This window comes from Ruditapes philippinarum, unplaced genomic scaffold, assembly GCF_026571515.1.
Source record: "Ruditapes philippinarum isolate M1 unplaced genomic scaffold, ASM2657151v2 ctg275_1_1_1_1, whole genome shotgun sequence".
Taxonomy (NCBI): domain Eukaryota; kingdom Metazoa; phylum Mollusca; class Bivalvia; order Venerida; family Veneridae; genus Ruditapes; species Ruditapes philippinarum.
In genome coordinates, this window is record NW_026852998.1 from 545,290 (window position 1) to 562,548 (window position 17,259).

General features: G+C 31.5%; 1 protein-coding gene across 1 annotated transcript in view; it reads right to left on the reverse strand.

Moving 5' to 3' along the window:
- LOC132730898 (mannosyl-oligosaccharide 1,2-alpha-mannosidase IA-like) overlaps positions 1-15,636 on the reverse strand; it is a 64,596-nt gene extending 48,960 nt beyond the window's left edge. The window contains exons 1-2 of the mRNA XM_060716985.1: positions 14,856-15,636; positions 7,808-8,023 (exon numbers count right to left, since the gene is read on the reverse strand). Coding sequence (XP_060572968.1) covers positions 7,808-8,023; positions 14,856-15,464 — 825 coding nt within the window. The 5' untranslated portion in view covers positions 15,465-15,636. The remainder of the gene's footprint in view (positions 1-7,807; positions 8,024-14,855) is intronic.
- Positions 15,637-17,259: the final 1,623 nt, after the last annotated feature.

Consider the following 17,259-nt stretch of genomic DNA (forward strand, 5'->3'; position numbering starts at 1 on the left):
GAAAAGAAAAGCAACAATTTCAGGTTCACAATGCAAGTCATTTAGTAACCTTATAGTTGGTTAAAAAAAACTTCATAATAAAATTTTAAGATAAAATTGCAGCTGATATACTTGGACTCAAATCTACACATAAAAATTAAATTGGAGCAGTGGCCTAGAGTGGTTAAGGTGTCTGCCTCTCAATTCATAGATTGTGGGTTCAAGCACTGCCTTGGGTCACAACCATGTTTCTTCATATGAGAGCAGTACTGACTGTTCCAGGAAGAAATGTTGCGAGTTATTCAAATCAATCTCCATAATCAAGCTTAAATAAATAAAATTTTAACATAATCTCCACACAATCATGTCAGCGACTTACAGTTGTATATAGGCCACTTTTAACTTATACACTTGACCACACTTTAACCTTACTGTTGAATTTAAAACTTCATGTCAGATATTTGGACGGTAGTTATTTTCATTTGCTAATATCATAACATATTTATTTCTTTTATTAATCTATCAAATATTGTCGTACAAGTTGTTCTGTTGGAGAATTGTTTTTATGATTTACTCTATTGGGAAGAGAACAAGCTGTCAGGCATGGATTATCTTACATTTCTTCATTTCATTTATTACATCAGGGACACAGAGACACGATTTAACTTCCTTGTCAACATGGCAAAATAATGTAACATGATTTCTCCTCAGAAATAACTTTATAAATATGGTCAACAAAAAAAAGAAAAATAATTGTTAGTATTATTGTAAAGTAGTTTCACTGTGAATAATTTGAGTATGAGACACACTGGTCCTAAGGGCCATAAACTTGGCAAAATAAATAATAACCTTTTAACTAGGATAGTTTTGAGGGAAAAAATCTTCTTTTTTAGTAATAGGAAAGTTTTTAGATTATTGATTGATAATAATGTTATTTCAAGAATTTCTGCTGACATTTTGAAAGGTTTTACAATACTAATTGTAAACCTTCTTCAGGCTTTGACCTTCTTTATTGTCCAAGAGAAGGCCTAAATTTGAAAATATCCGACTAGCAGATTTATTATGAAAAAGAAAAAACCTGATATATTAACGCTTTTGTCAACATTCTGTTGAATTAGGGTGTCACTAATGATGGATTTATACAATAAACCTAACTAAATCAGTATTTACCGTTTACTTGAAATTTTATTTCATTTTTTCATTTTACCACAGTGGTCAGTGGCTTTAAAACTGACCATTCCAATTTTAATCATAAAACGGATAAACATTACTGCCCTTAAGTTAGAAATCATAATTTGAAAAGCCTGTACCTTATATGAACAATGATTATTTAGAAACAAGTTACATTGTTTATATGCATGTAATAAAATTTGTAAAGATACACACAGACTTGTAAGTTTATTTTGGTTCCAAAGGATTTTGATATCAGACAATTCCCATTTGAATATTATATCTCTATAAGCTATAGTCGGTCGGATATTGGCATTTCATCTACAAGATTATAAATTTCCTAAGAATAATGTCTGCATGAATGATGATTCAAAATTTCTGGTTTGTTTATTTTGTTTGGTCTTACAGTGCACCAACACAATTTCTGTCATACAAGTCATGTATGGGACCAGGAAAGATGAGTTTTGCTAACCTTGTGTGCTAAAAACTTATAGAAACACCTGGAGGTCCCCTGCTGGAGCTAAGAGATGAATAGACTCCAGTAATTTGAACCGATTTAGTCGCCTCCTATGATCACATAACAGTGGCTGCAATTCTGATGCCTCATCCCTTAAATGCAACCCCTCATCCACAAGGGGAAAAAAGTGCTGAAAAGGGAAATAACTTGGAAAAAAAACAGTCATAGTTATGTAACTTGGCCAGATCATGTTCTTTGTATTGGTAGGTAAGTATGTAAATTATGAAGCCATTCATGATTGGTACAAAAAATCCAACTTGCCGTATTAGGTTAACCTTGTACAGACGGACAGACAAACAGATAAATTAAATAAAAAGAACTATCTTTCAAATTCATTTGCTAAAACTGAATTTTCCCTGAAATGACAAGCAAAAAAGATCTATCTTTTTACTCGATCAGAGTTGGGAACGATGATGTATCTTTTTCGTGATTGCATCAAACATTTGATTTTTTGTCTGTTGACCTTCAAACAACACACACTGCACTGTGTGCAGAAAAATGTTTTTCAAAGAAATTAACTGCAAAATAGATTGTAATTTAGATAAAAAATACCACAATTTATAACATTGCCCTGGTTTTCTGGAGAACAAATGGCCCATCATGATCACTTTATTTGGTTGTGTTTTTTTTTAATTTGTTTTCTAATCTAATCAGACTGTTACACAGAACAAAGACTTGGTCATACTGCAGGGAATTACACTGTCATAGAGCCCACTTCAAGGAGAAATATCATTGAAGGAGGAAATTATATTGCAGAAAGTTTTATAACAAGTACAAAATACATGTATTTAAATTATTTTATATTAACTGTTAGCCTGCTAACCAATGCAAATCAAGATCTGCCCGCATTTCTGTGTTTTCTGACCATGATCTGCACTGTTTGCTTTGGTTTGAACATATTCAATCAAACTCGATTTCTGAGTCCTCTTTCTGGAACCAGCCAGTACTGGTGTCATATGAAGAAACATGGTCATGACCCAATTAGGGCTCAAACCCATGATCACGCAGGTGGGTTGAGAGGCAGACACCTTATCCACTAAGTCATCGCTCCCCTGTTTTCTTTAATTCAGTCAGTATTTATTTTAAAATTTTACCAAAAATTATGAATAGATTTGTACAGACTGAAAGATAGAAAATGCCATTTAAGATATATTGTGTGGTAAGATTTAATTAATTCATATATATTTCAATTTTATTATTGAGCATTATCTTATATGTCCCTCAATAATAATATTATAATGTATAATCCTCATGAAAATTATACACCAAATGCCCCACCTTTTTATATTTATAGTGATTTGATATTCATATCAAAAAAAATTCTAAAGGAATTATTTAAACAATTTTCTGTATGACATAAGTTACCAAAGAAATATCATGATTCATTGCTTGAAAAAAGTTTATAAAATACTGTTTATAGCTTTTTTTTTTAATTTGAAACACCCACATTGACAGATGACAATCTGAAATATGCACATGTCAACAAATAACATAGCATTTGTTTGCTTGTGAAGGGAACGGCAGCCTCTAGCATCTTGGGTATACGTGAATGCAACCCGCTTCATGTTTATAACAAGAAACATGGCAATGCCATGAAACCAGGTTTTCAATTATCACCATTGTAGATAAATATGTTGTATTTGAAATACAAATACAAGCAACAAACAATGTAACTATGTGCAATGTAAAACATGAATAATGTAGGAGGAATTGCCACTGAAGAAGTGTTCACTATATATTCTGTATAAGGAAAAAAAACAAAGGGCCATGATTAGGTCAAAAATTATCCAATCACAAAACCCGACAATATGTGCCAGGGTGCTTGGTGACAAAGCTTCTGTGAAAGTTTGAACAAAATCCGTTGAGAAATGTAGGACGAGTTCAGCACAGAAGAAAAAATTTGTTCACTATATATTGATAATTCTGTATAAGGAAAAAAACAAAGGGCCATAATTAGGTCAAATATTATCCAATCACAAAACCCTGACAATATGCGCCAGGGCACTTGATGACAAAGCTTCTGTGAAAGTTTGAACAAAATCCGTTGAGAATTGTAGAGGGAGTTCAGCACAGAAGAAATTGTTCACTATATATTCTATATAAGGAAAAAAAACAAAGGGCAATAATTAGGTCAAATATTATCCAATCGCAAAACCCCGACAATATGCCCCAGGGCACTTGGTGACAAAGGTTCTGTGAAAGTTTGGTCAAAATCCGTGGAGAAATGTAGGAGGAGTTGCGCACAGAAGAAATTGTTCACTTTATATTCTTTATAAGGAAAAAAAACAAAGGGCAATTATTAGGTCAAATATTATCCAATCGCAAAACCCCGACAATATGCCCCAGGGCACTTGATGACAAAGCTTCTGTGAAAGTTTCGTCAAAATCCGTTGAGAAATGTAGGAGGAGTTGCGCACAGAAGAAATTGTTCACTATATATTCTATATAAGGAAAAAAAACAAAGGGCCATAATTAGGTCAAATATAATCCAATCGCAAAACCCCGACAATATGCGCCAGGGCACTTGATGACAAAGCTTCTGTAAAAGTTTGGTCAAAATCCGTTGAGAAATGTAGAAGGAGTTGCGCACAGAAGAAATTGTTTACGCCCGCCGCCCGCCCATCCGCCCGCCCGCCGAGTCGCCCGCCCGCCGAGTCGCCCGCCCGCCGACATACCTCAATCTAATAACCAGTTTTTTCCTTCGGAAAACCTGGTTAAAAATATAACTACCGTAGTTTGTGTTCAGTTATGGAGCATACTAAAAAGGTCCTTAATAAACTGATACAGAACACTATCAATATATTTCATTATTTTTTGGTATTACTGACCTGCCATTATAGACACATTTACATTAATTTAATAAAATAAAAATATGTAAGTAAACCATTTAGAATGTGATATATTAATGTGAAAAAGAATGGTCAGATTAAATAATGTTTCGACTGATGAAGAAAATATACTTTTTTTGGAAATAGGGCAAATTATAGCTTTCACTTGAGCATGCAATACATGTACAATATCTTAGCTTAATACATTTTGTATATGTAAGTAAAAAAACTTTAATGATGTTAAAAGCCCATCAATACCTTATTGTTTTGTTATGCTCTAGTTTGCCTGTACAAAAGGATAACCAGCATATTTTCTGTTGTTTTTGCTTTCTAAATTTAAATTGCTCTATACTTTATTTGTACAAAAGCAAAAGTAACATAATATTATGTTCTGTTGTTTTTGTTGAAGTTGAATTTGCACCATTTGTCATTAATCAATGATTTATATCAGTACTAAAAATGCTTCACTTTCAGATGTTCAACATATTCAAAAAATTCTTAGTGTGTATAAAACAGCATTTCTTAAACTATATCTCAAAAGAGTCATTACAATTTAATTCAAAGAAAAGTAAATAAATACTTTATATATCATTTTTCTTCATTTAGTCTTGTTTGAAAACAAAGGATACATCAGTGACATATGAAGAAACCTTCCAGGAAATAATTGTCAAAAACAATTAACTTATTTTCCTATTTCCTTTCTGACTGCTGTGAGGAATTTATTTCCTGTAAAGGAAGCCATTTTTTATTCGGAAAGTCTTTTAGTCGGAATAAAATGCATTTGGAAGTATAATGCCATGGAGAAAATTATAGGCCTGAAGATATAATAGATTTAAATCAGTAAACTAATTTAACTAAACAGTCTTTTAAGAATACAGGTATTAGAAGATTAATGTCAGAGTTATATGTTAAAAGCAGCACGCCTCCAGAAGAAAACAGAAAATCTACCGTTGTACTTATATAATACTTTAAATCTCTCCCCAAATGCATAAAATAATTAAAAGCTTTAAAACATGCATATTTCCATGTTTTGCTTCAAAATCAGACAGTCTTGTTTTTCTTGCCATTAGGATATATTTCCTTTAAATATACTATTGAGTTCTTTAATCCAGGTTATTTTAGAACAACATGTATAGGTTAGTGTTTAATAATACGCATTAACAAAAATAATTGGTCGCCTGCCTGTAGCAGGCTTGACCAATTATTTTTGTTAATATGTTTTATTAACCTTTTACCCCATGAGCATATTGCGAAAAATGGCCGTTTTCATTGAAAAGCCTCCTGTAACAAGTTCAAACTGCTATGAAACTATGAAAAATGCTTCAATACTAATGAAACTTGGCACAAATGTTGACTACACCATAGCCTCTGTAACAGCATGCTCAATGGTCAATTTCCTGTTACCATGGCAATGGGGGGACGTCTCAAAATTGCCAAAATCACTATTTTGCATTGTTTTTTTCCATCAAAACTGATTTCAAAGTGCTGCAACTTCTCAATGAATTGAGATAGAGTAAAAGGCTTTTCAGCGTCGGTTACTAGTTACCCTAAGATCCACCTGAGGCCATTTTAGCCTGTCACATGTCCAAAATTTTCTTGCGATGAGGCTTCGCCCACCTTTAAACCTCCAAAACAGAAGGGGGCACATCCCCCTTCTGGCAACCCCCTGATGTAATATTTGGATGGGGGACGGCGCCGAAAAACTGGTCACTTTTTTAAACAACATTTCTCAAATGAAAAACAGTGTTTGGGGCCTAATTAGGGCATTTTTTCACTGTTTGAGGCCTCAAAAAGGGGGGGGGGGAAAGCCGTCGAAACACGCTTATATAAGGGAAAAGGTTAAACACTAAGCTATACATAATATAAACCTATCAAATTATTGCTATAGTGACACAATTAATATTGAAAGGTACACAATTGTTTTCTTTATTAATATCTAAATCTATTTACTTACGGTACATAATTTTCCTATCTAATTATTTAGCTTTTAATTTATGGGCTAATTATATAATAGCATTTTAACATTGACAAGATCAGAAGTCTGTAAACATCGTAAAACAAAATGACATATTGTAACCACAGGCCAATTACTTCAAGTGCATCATTAACATGCACTTTCACACAAATTAAAATAACAACACTCACACTGTACTATAAAAACTCTTCAAGTGTTTGTTGTGTGTAAATATCCCCCTCAGCTTGGAATACATAGCTGTACATTTTTCCAAGTAATTACTTTTTCATAATAAATATACTCCATGGCATTGATTTGTTTTACTTATTATGAAATCAAATTGTTAATACATGTTATGTAATTGTTCTTAATATTCTTTAAGCCCCAAAATATCATGAGATTTAAACAAAATACCATTAAATATAGTAGTAAAATCCTATTTTATAGCCTGTTTGCATGCTTTTTACCCCTGGGCCTGGAACACTTTCCCACAAAATGAAAGAAAAACAACAACAAAACAAAAACACTGATACTTCATGAATATTCTGACATTAATGGCAAACATGATATTTATCCCTTGTAAACAACTTTACTTATATGTGCTTTCTTTTATTTTGAAAGACCACTTGTCAGGAAGTGGTAGAATTTTCATTTTCATTAGCTTGGTCTTATACTTAAAATACAGAGAAATAGAATCCCTAAAAAAAGTCCAAGATGGCAAAATTATAAATGTTACAAGCTCGGTTTGATGGACTACACTGAATTTGTTATAAGTCAGCTTATTTTATTAACAGAGTTTGTTTGTTCGGATTTTATGGCACGTCAACACATAACTGGCCATATTGTGCCGTTATTAACAGAGTCAAACAGGTTCAAACAGGTTTACTCACAAGTCAGACTGTTTAACACAGAAGTCAAATTGGTTTGTTTGCAAGCAATTCAGCTTTAATAAGACTTTTTTAATAATAAAGTCAGCCTGCTTTATTTAGGGTAGTGCGACTGTATTACATTATCAAATTTACAATGTGGCATTCATGAGAATGATGTGAACTTTTGGGAAAACTTATTAATGTCTGCTTCATAAAGAATAACTAAAAACAAGATAGCATCAAAAATAAATTTGTGTTTTACTTCTGCCTTCCAAGTGAATGTTGGCTACAACTAGAAATGCATCCATGAGACAAAATGCCACAACATTCTAGACAGACAGTCAGACAGCAGGACAAATAGGGGGAAATTTGTTATGCCCCCACTGAAGTAGTGTGAGCATAAAAAGGGAAGAAGTGAGCTAAATTCACATCTGCTACCACGAGGCTCAATACCTTCAATGATACATCATACACTATTTCTGATACTTACACCCTCAAACTGAAATTGTGTGGCAACCCAGTCTCTTGCCTCCTTGAATTCTTCGTTCATCTCCATAATGTGCAGCGTATCAAGGGCATCAATAATTGTTGCACCAAGACTTGATGTACCAAATATACTGGCACTGTGTCCTCGTTTTGAGATAGGTCTCAGCTCATTTGCTCCCCATGCGAACTTCTTGTAACTCTCCCACGATAACTTCATCATCTACAACATATAATGTTTTATCATTGTAAAAAATCGATCAATATCATACATGTTTGTCAATAAATTAACTTAACAACATATGAGAACTAAGTTGAATAAAATTGATTTCAAGACATTATCTCTTTAAAAATAACGCTTATAATCATTAATGTAGTTATTGTTTAATATAAATAACAATCAATCCGTTTGTACCAGTGGGGCAACTTTTCTACAATTGAATTGTAACAATATTCAGTGCAAAGGACTGATATGCATAATTGATAAATAATAAATATTCAAATAAAGAACAAAACTGATTCACAGATGACTAAAATAGCCTTTCACAAATAGCTTCCATCTAATAAGTTAGATGTTTCTTTAACCTCATTTTACCTTAGACAAGTCCTGCTTTACATTTGGAATCAACCATTGTAAATTAAAGGGATTTCAATATCAATCTACAGAAAATCAAGCAAAGAATGGAATTTTTACAAATCATAGACCGGCAATAGCAACCATTATGATGGGCCTTAGACTCTTTCACCAGTGTATGTTCCAGGCCAACATAAAGATAATTGTATCATAGTTTGGTGACCTTTGTTTTGAAAATATGTTTAATTGTTTATCCATGAATGCATAATGCTCATTGATTGGCTACATTTTTTCTGGGGTTTACTTATTGTGACGTCAAGGAAAGGATAACAATAGAAAAGTCATATTCAGATGTTACCAGCACTTTTTTCTGGGGTTTCATGTTGTGACTACATGGAACATGTTTTTCCTATAATACAAGACAGAAAGAACATCAAAACACTAGGCAATCTGATTAACACTCAGGGGCTTCACCCCTCCTACAAATCAGACAGCCTTGTATTATAATGCTCTTTCTTTTACTTATTAACTCTTTGCTGGTGTCCACTGATATTACCTATGTGACCAGTGCAGGCCAAAATCAGCTTGCACCCATGTGCTGCCTGATCATGGTCTGTGCTGGTCACTATCACATCAAAATTTAAAGTATTAAATAATGAATGATTTTATCCATATTGAAAGATGGAAAAGTCCATGTAAGATATTTAGCATGGTAAATGTTATGATAATTATATGACTGTCCAATCTATTGCTGGTTGTTTTATTTTAGTATTCTGTTATTGAAATCCTCAAAATTCAAATTAATTGACTTTCAAAATTCAAAGTATGGCAAATCCTTTATGGGTTAAGGGTAGAATGAAATTATGGTGGACATATACATATACAAAATGATTATGGCTACTAAAAACATACATGTACATATGTTTAATCCAAACTAATATGTTTTGATAACATGTATATAGTTTACATACATCTGTATTCTGTAGTTTACTTGTGCTCAAACATGTATCATACTGTACTATTAGTTCAACACAATGTAACAGCTGCTTTAACACTTTATACCATGCTTAACACATATGTTTAAAATAATAATATGTTTACAATAAATATTTAATAGCCCAAGCTTTCTTAATAATTATATTTCTTATAGAAGTTAGTATAACAACATGGCTGGCATCTGAGAAATATATCATCCCTTCAGATTTTAAGGATTAGTACTTTCTTTTGCATTCAGTATAGGTTAAAGTTTATTAGTACGTATTAACAGAATTAAATTGGTCAGGCGTGACATGGCCGCGCGACCATTTATATTTGTAAATACGTACTTATAAATTTTAACCTGCTTATTGTTTTGAATTATGTTCATAAACAGTAGATTTACTGAACTGATTAACAGTTTGTCGATTTACTAAAGTAAATGTGTTACGATTCACTTGAAATACTGCAATCCTATTGGACAAAAAATAATTTCAAACACTTATATAAAATAGAGGCTGAATATACATATAGCTAGACCTACAAATGTATTACTTTTACACTTCACTGTTAATTTACCGATGACAAAATATTTTCTATAAATTAATTCTGCTATCTAAATAAAGACATACTATAGTTATAAGTTTGGTTGTATTTCTAGAACAGTTTGTAACAATATTTCTATTATAATATCAGGAAACTAAGATCCATATAACTGTAGATAAACACTTCATGTGGAGCTGTCCCAATGGATTCTGCCCGACAAGTTTAAACTAAGACTATAAACTTGCAATATTTCAAAAGCATAGAGCTGAAACAGAAACAGAATTGAATATACCCCGGTAGTATAAAGTTTACATTTACAGCAGTCTGACAGGCACAAATATTGATCCAAGTGCTTCGTATTCGAATCAAACAAATATAATAATTCATTTTGTCACTTGTTCAGCTTCAACTTTATTTCACTTCAATTCCTAAAATTTGTCTTACAACAAAATAAATGACATTTTAAAGAATTATTAGAGTTATAAATATTTTTCACTTTAAAGATTTATAATAGTGTGGTTTTTCCCCATAAAAGTGGACTGGTGAAGTGATTTGCAGCATACAGTGTTCATAATATTATTAATTACACATAGCAAAATTTAATTTAAAAAATTTTTATGTTGCTAGGACCTCTGTTAAGATTTCCCTTTCTCAAGGACATAAACTAGCATTGTTTTCTTATAATAAATAGTTTCCTTGGTTTGTTTCTTGGTACAGACAGATTTATTATAGAGTATGACATAATGTAATTGAACACTTCCACTGTGTCTATACTTATCATGCTATAAAGTCATAATTCAACTGTAATACAATGTATCAGTATCACCAATTGCCAGTGCCTTGTTCTTCTTCAGAAAGTACATTTATTATCATATATACCATATATATATTATCTGTGACCATTCATTCAAGTTTCAACTTGTAATAGCCAAAAAGGGTGTATTTTTTAATGGCAATTAAATTATTTTTTAAAAAGTGTCACTAGATTTTTTTCCCCCAAAGAAATGAGAAAGAAAAATACATTGTACTTCTTTCTATTGAAAATATAAGTCAGTCATAGCTGGAAAAAAGAATTCTATCCTTCATCCAAAAAAAACAAACCAAAACAAACTAAACAAGTTTTGTTTCTTTAAGAGTATGGATGTATTTGCAATTTGCAGGAAAGATTGATTTAGAGTAATAAAACCCAATAAATCACAACAACAAATTTAGTGATAAATTACTATTTAAAGTATTGAAGGACAAGAATCATTCAATATATTGTACAAGTCAATACACAAATACAATGCTCTAGGCAGTTTAGTATCTATATAGTCCAATAAACCTTTCTAAGGTCAATTTGGGCTATGTATAATTGATAAATAGTAGGTTTTTACATTAGTGTAACTAACATAAATGAATTATGTTAAATTTGTTTTATTTTCTAAATGAGCTAACTGTACAAGCATGCGCAAAACAATAAAAGTATTGCCACCATAACTACAAAGATAACTAATTGATCCATAAATTATTGCTAATTAATGTAAGGTTGCATCACGTTTAAAAATATTACCACAGGGAAGAAACCTGAATGTCACTTTGCCAAAGTGATGGCCATACTTACATATTAGTGCATCACATCTTAAATATCATTTACTCAAATTATTATTTTAAGATGCATAATACTTTCATAAGATTTGATTGCAATCAATTCTTTTAATATAAATTATGCTTTATTTACAAACTTGAAAAATAAAATGCTTATTTGAGGCCATACTTAAACTTTGCAAAACATTTACATATATTATCTTTAAAAGAGCTAAGTATAAAATGATGATACCTGTCTGGAAAAAAGTTATGTTGAAGAACAAAAATATGCATGGTTTCTTAAAAATAATTCATAAATTTCACTGGTTATATGATGAATTTCACTTTTACCTGTTAAAACAAATGTTTGAATTATGTGGAGTTACCAGTTATTGCACTTAGGTGATGATATATGGTATATATTACAGAGCTCCAGATAATTTTTCATGCAATTAGTTTTCAACTTCTTGATGTTTTCAGCAATTAGTTTTTTTCACCACCAGATTTCAAAGACAATTTTTTTTGAATATTCATTTTTTTATTGTTTGTTGTAGAGTCATATTTAATAAGAAACTACATGCATTTTATAAAGCATGAGATAAACACCTTCACCATCGGTAGTGAGATGCTCAGTTTTCCATTAATTAAGTAACTTTTAAGTAATGTTTAGTTTTCTATGTTTCATGTTGTTGTTTTTTTCAATTAGGAACAATGACATTTGCTATTAACTTCGATTTCCTCATTCAATTTCTCCAATCTTTTTACAAAATTTAGCATAAAAAGGAAATATGCTGTTTGTTCTTTGCCTTGTCATTTTTCCAAAAGGGAGGTCACTCTAGCACATGACAAAACTGTTCATTAAGGTTTGCATAAGTGGTGTTATGTAGTTGTACGTTATCACTCAAAAATATACCACAGTAAATATTACTGGAAATATCGAAAAACTGCTTTTTTCATTTCAGAAATTTTTACCCATTCTGAAATGATTAAAGATCCTGTATGTTGTGATCAAAGTGGTAAACCACACTAAGTGTATATGTACATAATTATGCAATTTTCAAACATGGAAGAATATATAAAATATGTACTGCAAATATTTGTGCATATTATAATTATGAAATCATTAAAATATATGCATTCATTTCTTATTGTAAAATTTGACTTAAACTTTATAGAAAATAATTTTTTATTACCTCCCTTTATTTACATGAAATGTTAAATTCGGTAATATCTTTATAAATAATGCTTTTTGGAACCTTCAATATTGATAAATCTTAATTTGAGCATCATATTTTTGATTTAAAACCATAAAAAAAATTGTGTTACAGGATCTCTAAGATTGAAAATCAATTTGTTTTTGAACAACAGCATTTGAAATTTTATTTGTTTTTGGTGAAAATCATTTTGTTTTAATGCAGGGCTCTACAAATCCTATAGTCCGACGTCCGGGACAACTCTAAAACCACTTGGGACAACTGACAATAAGCAGAAAGTTAGTCCCGGACAAGTCAAATTTTGACAGATGCTAATCTTGGACAACTGTAAAATTATGTTTACAGCATGGTGCGCCGGTAATCTTCGCCTGAGGCAATCAATCTCAGCAGTTGCTACAGGCAATAAAAATAGATAAAACACTAAATGTTTGATAAAAATCTTAAAGACAAAGTCCAACATTATTATAGACATGTCCAAAACACTATTAAGTCACAGACTTGGTCTTTGAAGTTGATATATTGACACAAGCAGACAGTAATTTGTGCCGTGAATTGAAAATTTGGAATTTTTTGTTTTAGGTTTTTTTTATGAATTCCTAAATGGAAAACAATAATAAAATATCCAAAAAGCATCTTTTATGAACGCATTCGAACATACAATAGTCAAAATAGTATAATTTATGAGGAAAACAGAAAATTTTTCATTTGTCACATATTTTCGCGATGCCGATTTTTTTTATATAAATCGTGAGGCAGTTTTAATCAGTTTAAAGCTATGCAGCAAGTAGAAATATTAAAAATCTTTTGTTACTTATGAATCAAAAGGACTTTTGACAATGTTAAGATAAATAATGATTTGTAAGTATTTGAATAGTCTAATTCACTATCATATTTTATATTTCCCTACCGGGTAATAATGACTGTCTTTTTCTTATTTACCATGTCCAATGTGAAATGTGGAAACTGAGAGAGGCTATGGTTAACTAGATTCATGTTAGAATAATTTTACTTAAATTTTTAAGGATAAAAATCCAGGAAAAAAATAAAACTGAAACAAAACATATAGGCCTACACAGGCTATTGAACTTGAACAGTGCTAAAAGGTACCTGGGAAGACAGCTGAACCATCAAAACTATTTCAGTTGAAGCAAAATGTTCTATTTTATACTAAATGAAATACTTAATGTAACTTAAAAATATTAAAAGATTAATTGTTTTTACTTCTACTTTGGATATATAATACATACTACGCATACTGAACATTTACTGAGACTTAGACACTTGTAGTCAATTTTGGGACAACTCTATTTTGCTAGGTCAGTTGTCCTGGACAACTCTATTCCAAAAAAATTTGTAGAGCCCTGTAATGATAAAACAATTCTTTAATTTCTTATCTGGAAATCTGTATATATTACATCTCTTTACATTTTTTTTCCCAATTGACAAGCATAAAATTCCCAACCCTCAGTCTGCATTAATGGTGTTGTTAATTTTCTTTGAAATATACACATGTATTTTCCTTTAGAAGAGTTATTACTTCAAATTAATCTTAATACAAGAAAACATGAATACAAAAACTATAAACAGAATCTATTCTTCTTTATCCTAAGTGTTCAATAGGCTCACTTAGTTAAAATACCGACCATACTGTGAAATTCTCAATTTGGACTTTATAAAATTTTAATCCCAGTTTCATATAACAGTGTTAGTGGCATTCCCAAAATGTTGGTAAAAATGACCTGGCAACACTTTACAAATGACTTTTATTTTTCTATATGCATGATTATACTATCGAAACTGTGACTTCAGATAATGTTTTTTTAAGTTGAGAATAGCCAGAGACATAGATAACTATAGTTACTTTGTCTCTGGTATAGCCTAAAATTTGTCCCATGGTGACCATGGTGACTGGGCAAAAATGTCTGTATCCAAGTTCTAGAATTTAACTAAACAATCTAACTACCATAATATACCTCTGATGCTTGAAATTCAATAGCTTTACAAAACATGCACATTTTATATTAAATAGAAGTTAAATATATAACAGTTATCTAACCTTATATCCGACTTATAAATAAAATTTACTTGACTTGAAGTTGAACAGTTCTTAGCAACAATTTATGTTATATTTAATAGGTGTTTACAGAAAATATAACGGTGCCATTCTTATTTATAGTTACCTCTTTAATTTTGTCTCTTTTCTGTTTGACATCTGGGTCAGATGGTTCACCTCCTTGTGTACCATCACCACCTTCATGCTCTTTGTGAACTGTTTCTTTTAATTTTTTTTCTGCCTCCTCCTTCATTTCCATCTCTCTCTGTCGCTGCTGTTCTATCAGCTTATCTTTATCTTCTTTTATTTCCTCCTTAAATTTCAAGGTATCATCTTTTGCTAAATTTGCCTTTTCACTTAACTCTTTCAAAGCTTTTTGTTTCGCAAACTCTTCAGCAATTTTCATATCTAGCTTTGCTTTATCTTCAACTTTGTGAATATCAACATCACCGCCATGATTATCCATATGTCGCATTTGTCCTGATGCTCCTTTTTGTCCCCCTGGCATGAATATGTCATCACCAAATATTTGGATCTGTTTTTTCATTTCAGGAACACTTACCCTGTCTCTCAAATCTGGTAAAAAGAAAAAAGCACCAAAGCAAACCACACCAAATGTTGCAAAAACCAGTAAAATGATATATTTTTCACGCATTCGTAGCGATTTCCTGCTAACTGGTATTGGCACTCCATTGACATATCTCTGGAAGGTTGGTAGGACACCCGGAGTGGCCATGGTCGCTTAAAAATAAAAGAAAAATAAAGTTATACTTCGTGTCAACTCCAGTTACTGTCACTCCTAAGACGCTTTCATATCCAATGTAAATTAATGACTGGCAACTTCTGCAAGCGTCTTGGTGAGAAGAAGCTGTTTCCGTCTGGGGACTGTTTCAAAGTTAATTATGAAATACAAAAACCGCGGAGGAATCCTGAAGTTCGGAACGCGCTATGTCCTGATTCAAGTTGAAATTGAATAAGAATTGGGCAGGTCAAAATAAGTTTAAAGCCAAGTGCTACTGTATATCAAACCGTATCTAAATATCAAGTTACGAACAGTAATGTTCTGTGTTCTTACAAGTTGAGCAGGAAACTATAGAGACAGTATTGATATATATGTTTTTTCTTAACTGTATGAAATTATTATTGTTGTATCATGTGCTATGTTCCTAAATGTATAAATAAAATTAATGCACAAAATAAAATATTTTCAAAACAAATGGTAATTTTAAAGAGATAGTGTGACCATTAAAACAAACAGTCGAACGGCCTAAGCAGCTCAGAGAAGCACAGGATCAGAGAAGCACAGGTCTATTGTTTCGGCCTGGACGTTTACATAAACTAAAAAGGTCATTTAAAGTCCGTACATAATTTCTTAAACTACATTTAAACACAATAGTGCCTAGTGCTGGTACCGTCGATGAACATGCTGACTGAATGAAATAAAAGATGATATATGTACAGTGAGTTCAAGACAAACGAGGCTGTTCAAAGTATTTTCATGTATACTATTTGTGTTTGCAAATCGACTTAAAGTACATAAAGATGTGTTTTTGGAAGAGTCACAAAAGATTTTTTGTGTGAGCCTTTGTTATATGATGATGATTATTATCATTGCATCCCTGTTAAGCTAATACATCTTTTACGTTTATTACAGCCTTTTTCCTAATTATCTTACACGAAAATACATTGGGTAAAAACTTTTATTACAAATTATCTATATAATGCCCCCCCCCCCCCAAAAAAAAAAAAAAAATGTTCTAAACCTTATAATGTTAGATCTACATAATTTTTGTATGCGGTATGTTGTTGATTTTCATGACTGTTCTGATGAAGAAGTATTAAAGTCAGAACTAGTGGAATGTGTTGTCTACTCAGTACTGTAATTTTTTCATATTTAACAATGATAGATCATGAGATATATGTATATGCTACAAAAGTATTGTACAAAAATATGTTATTTTGAAGTATTACACTCTAAATCACACTTAATTCTCATGTATACATATAAAATTATGCGGTTGGTTATACATAGCTTCTAAGAAACAGCAGTGTATTTCTATTTGAAATACCCTGGAAACAGTAATAATGATTTTAATCGACTTTGCTCAATATAGATACCATTTTTCTGAAATATAACCTTAAAGAAAAGATCAGGCATGAAAATGCTTTGCGACATAAAGATATAATACATAAAAACCCTTTGTCCTACCTACCAACAAAAGATTAATATCAGTCAGACTATAACATACGTCCTTGATAATATTAAACATTGATATACAGTAATTTCGTATGTTATTTGGAACAGTCAAACTGTTGGCCCGGGGTGGAGGGGATAGTGCCGAGGGCAACAGTTCAAAACACTATCCCCAACATCGAGGGATAACTGTTTGACTATTCCCAAATCACATATGAAATAACTGTTTTATTACCTGATCAAATACTGTTTCAACAGTACTTGCAGAAGAAAAAAGGAGCAAGAAAATAGTTTTGCAAATATGTTAACCTTCAAGGGATATTACTCTATGACGTCA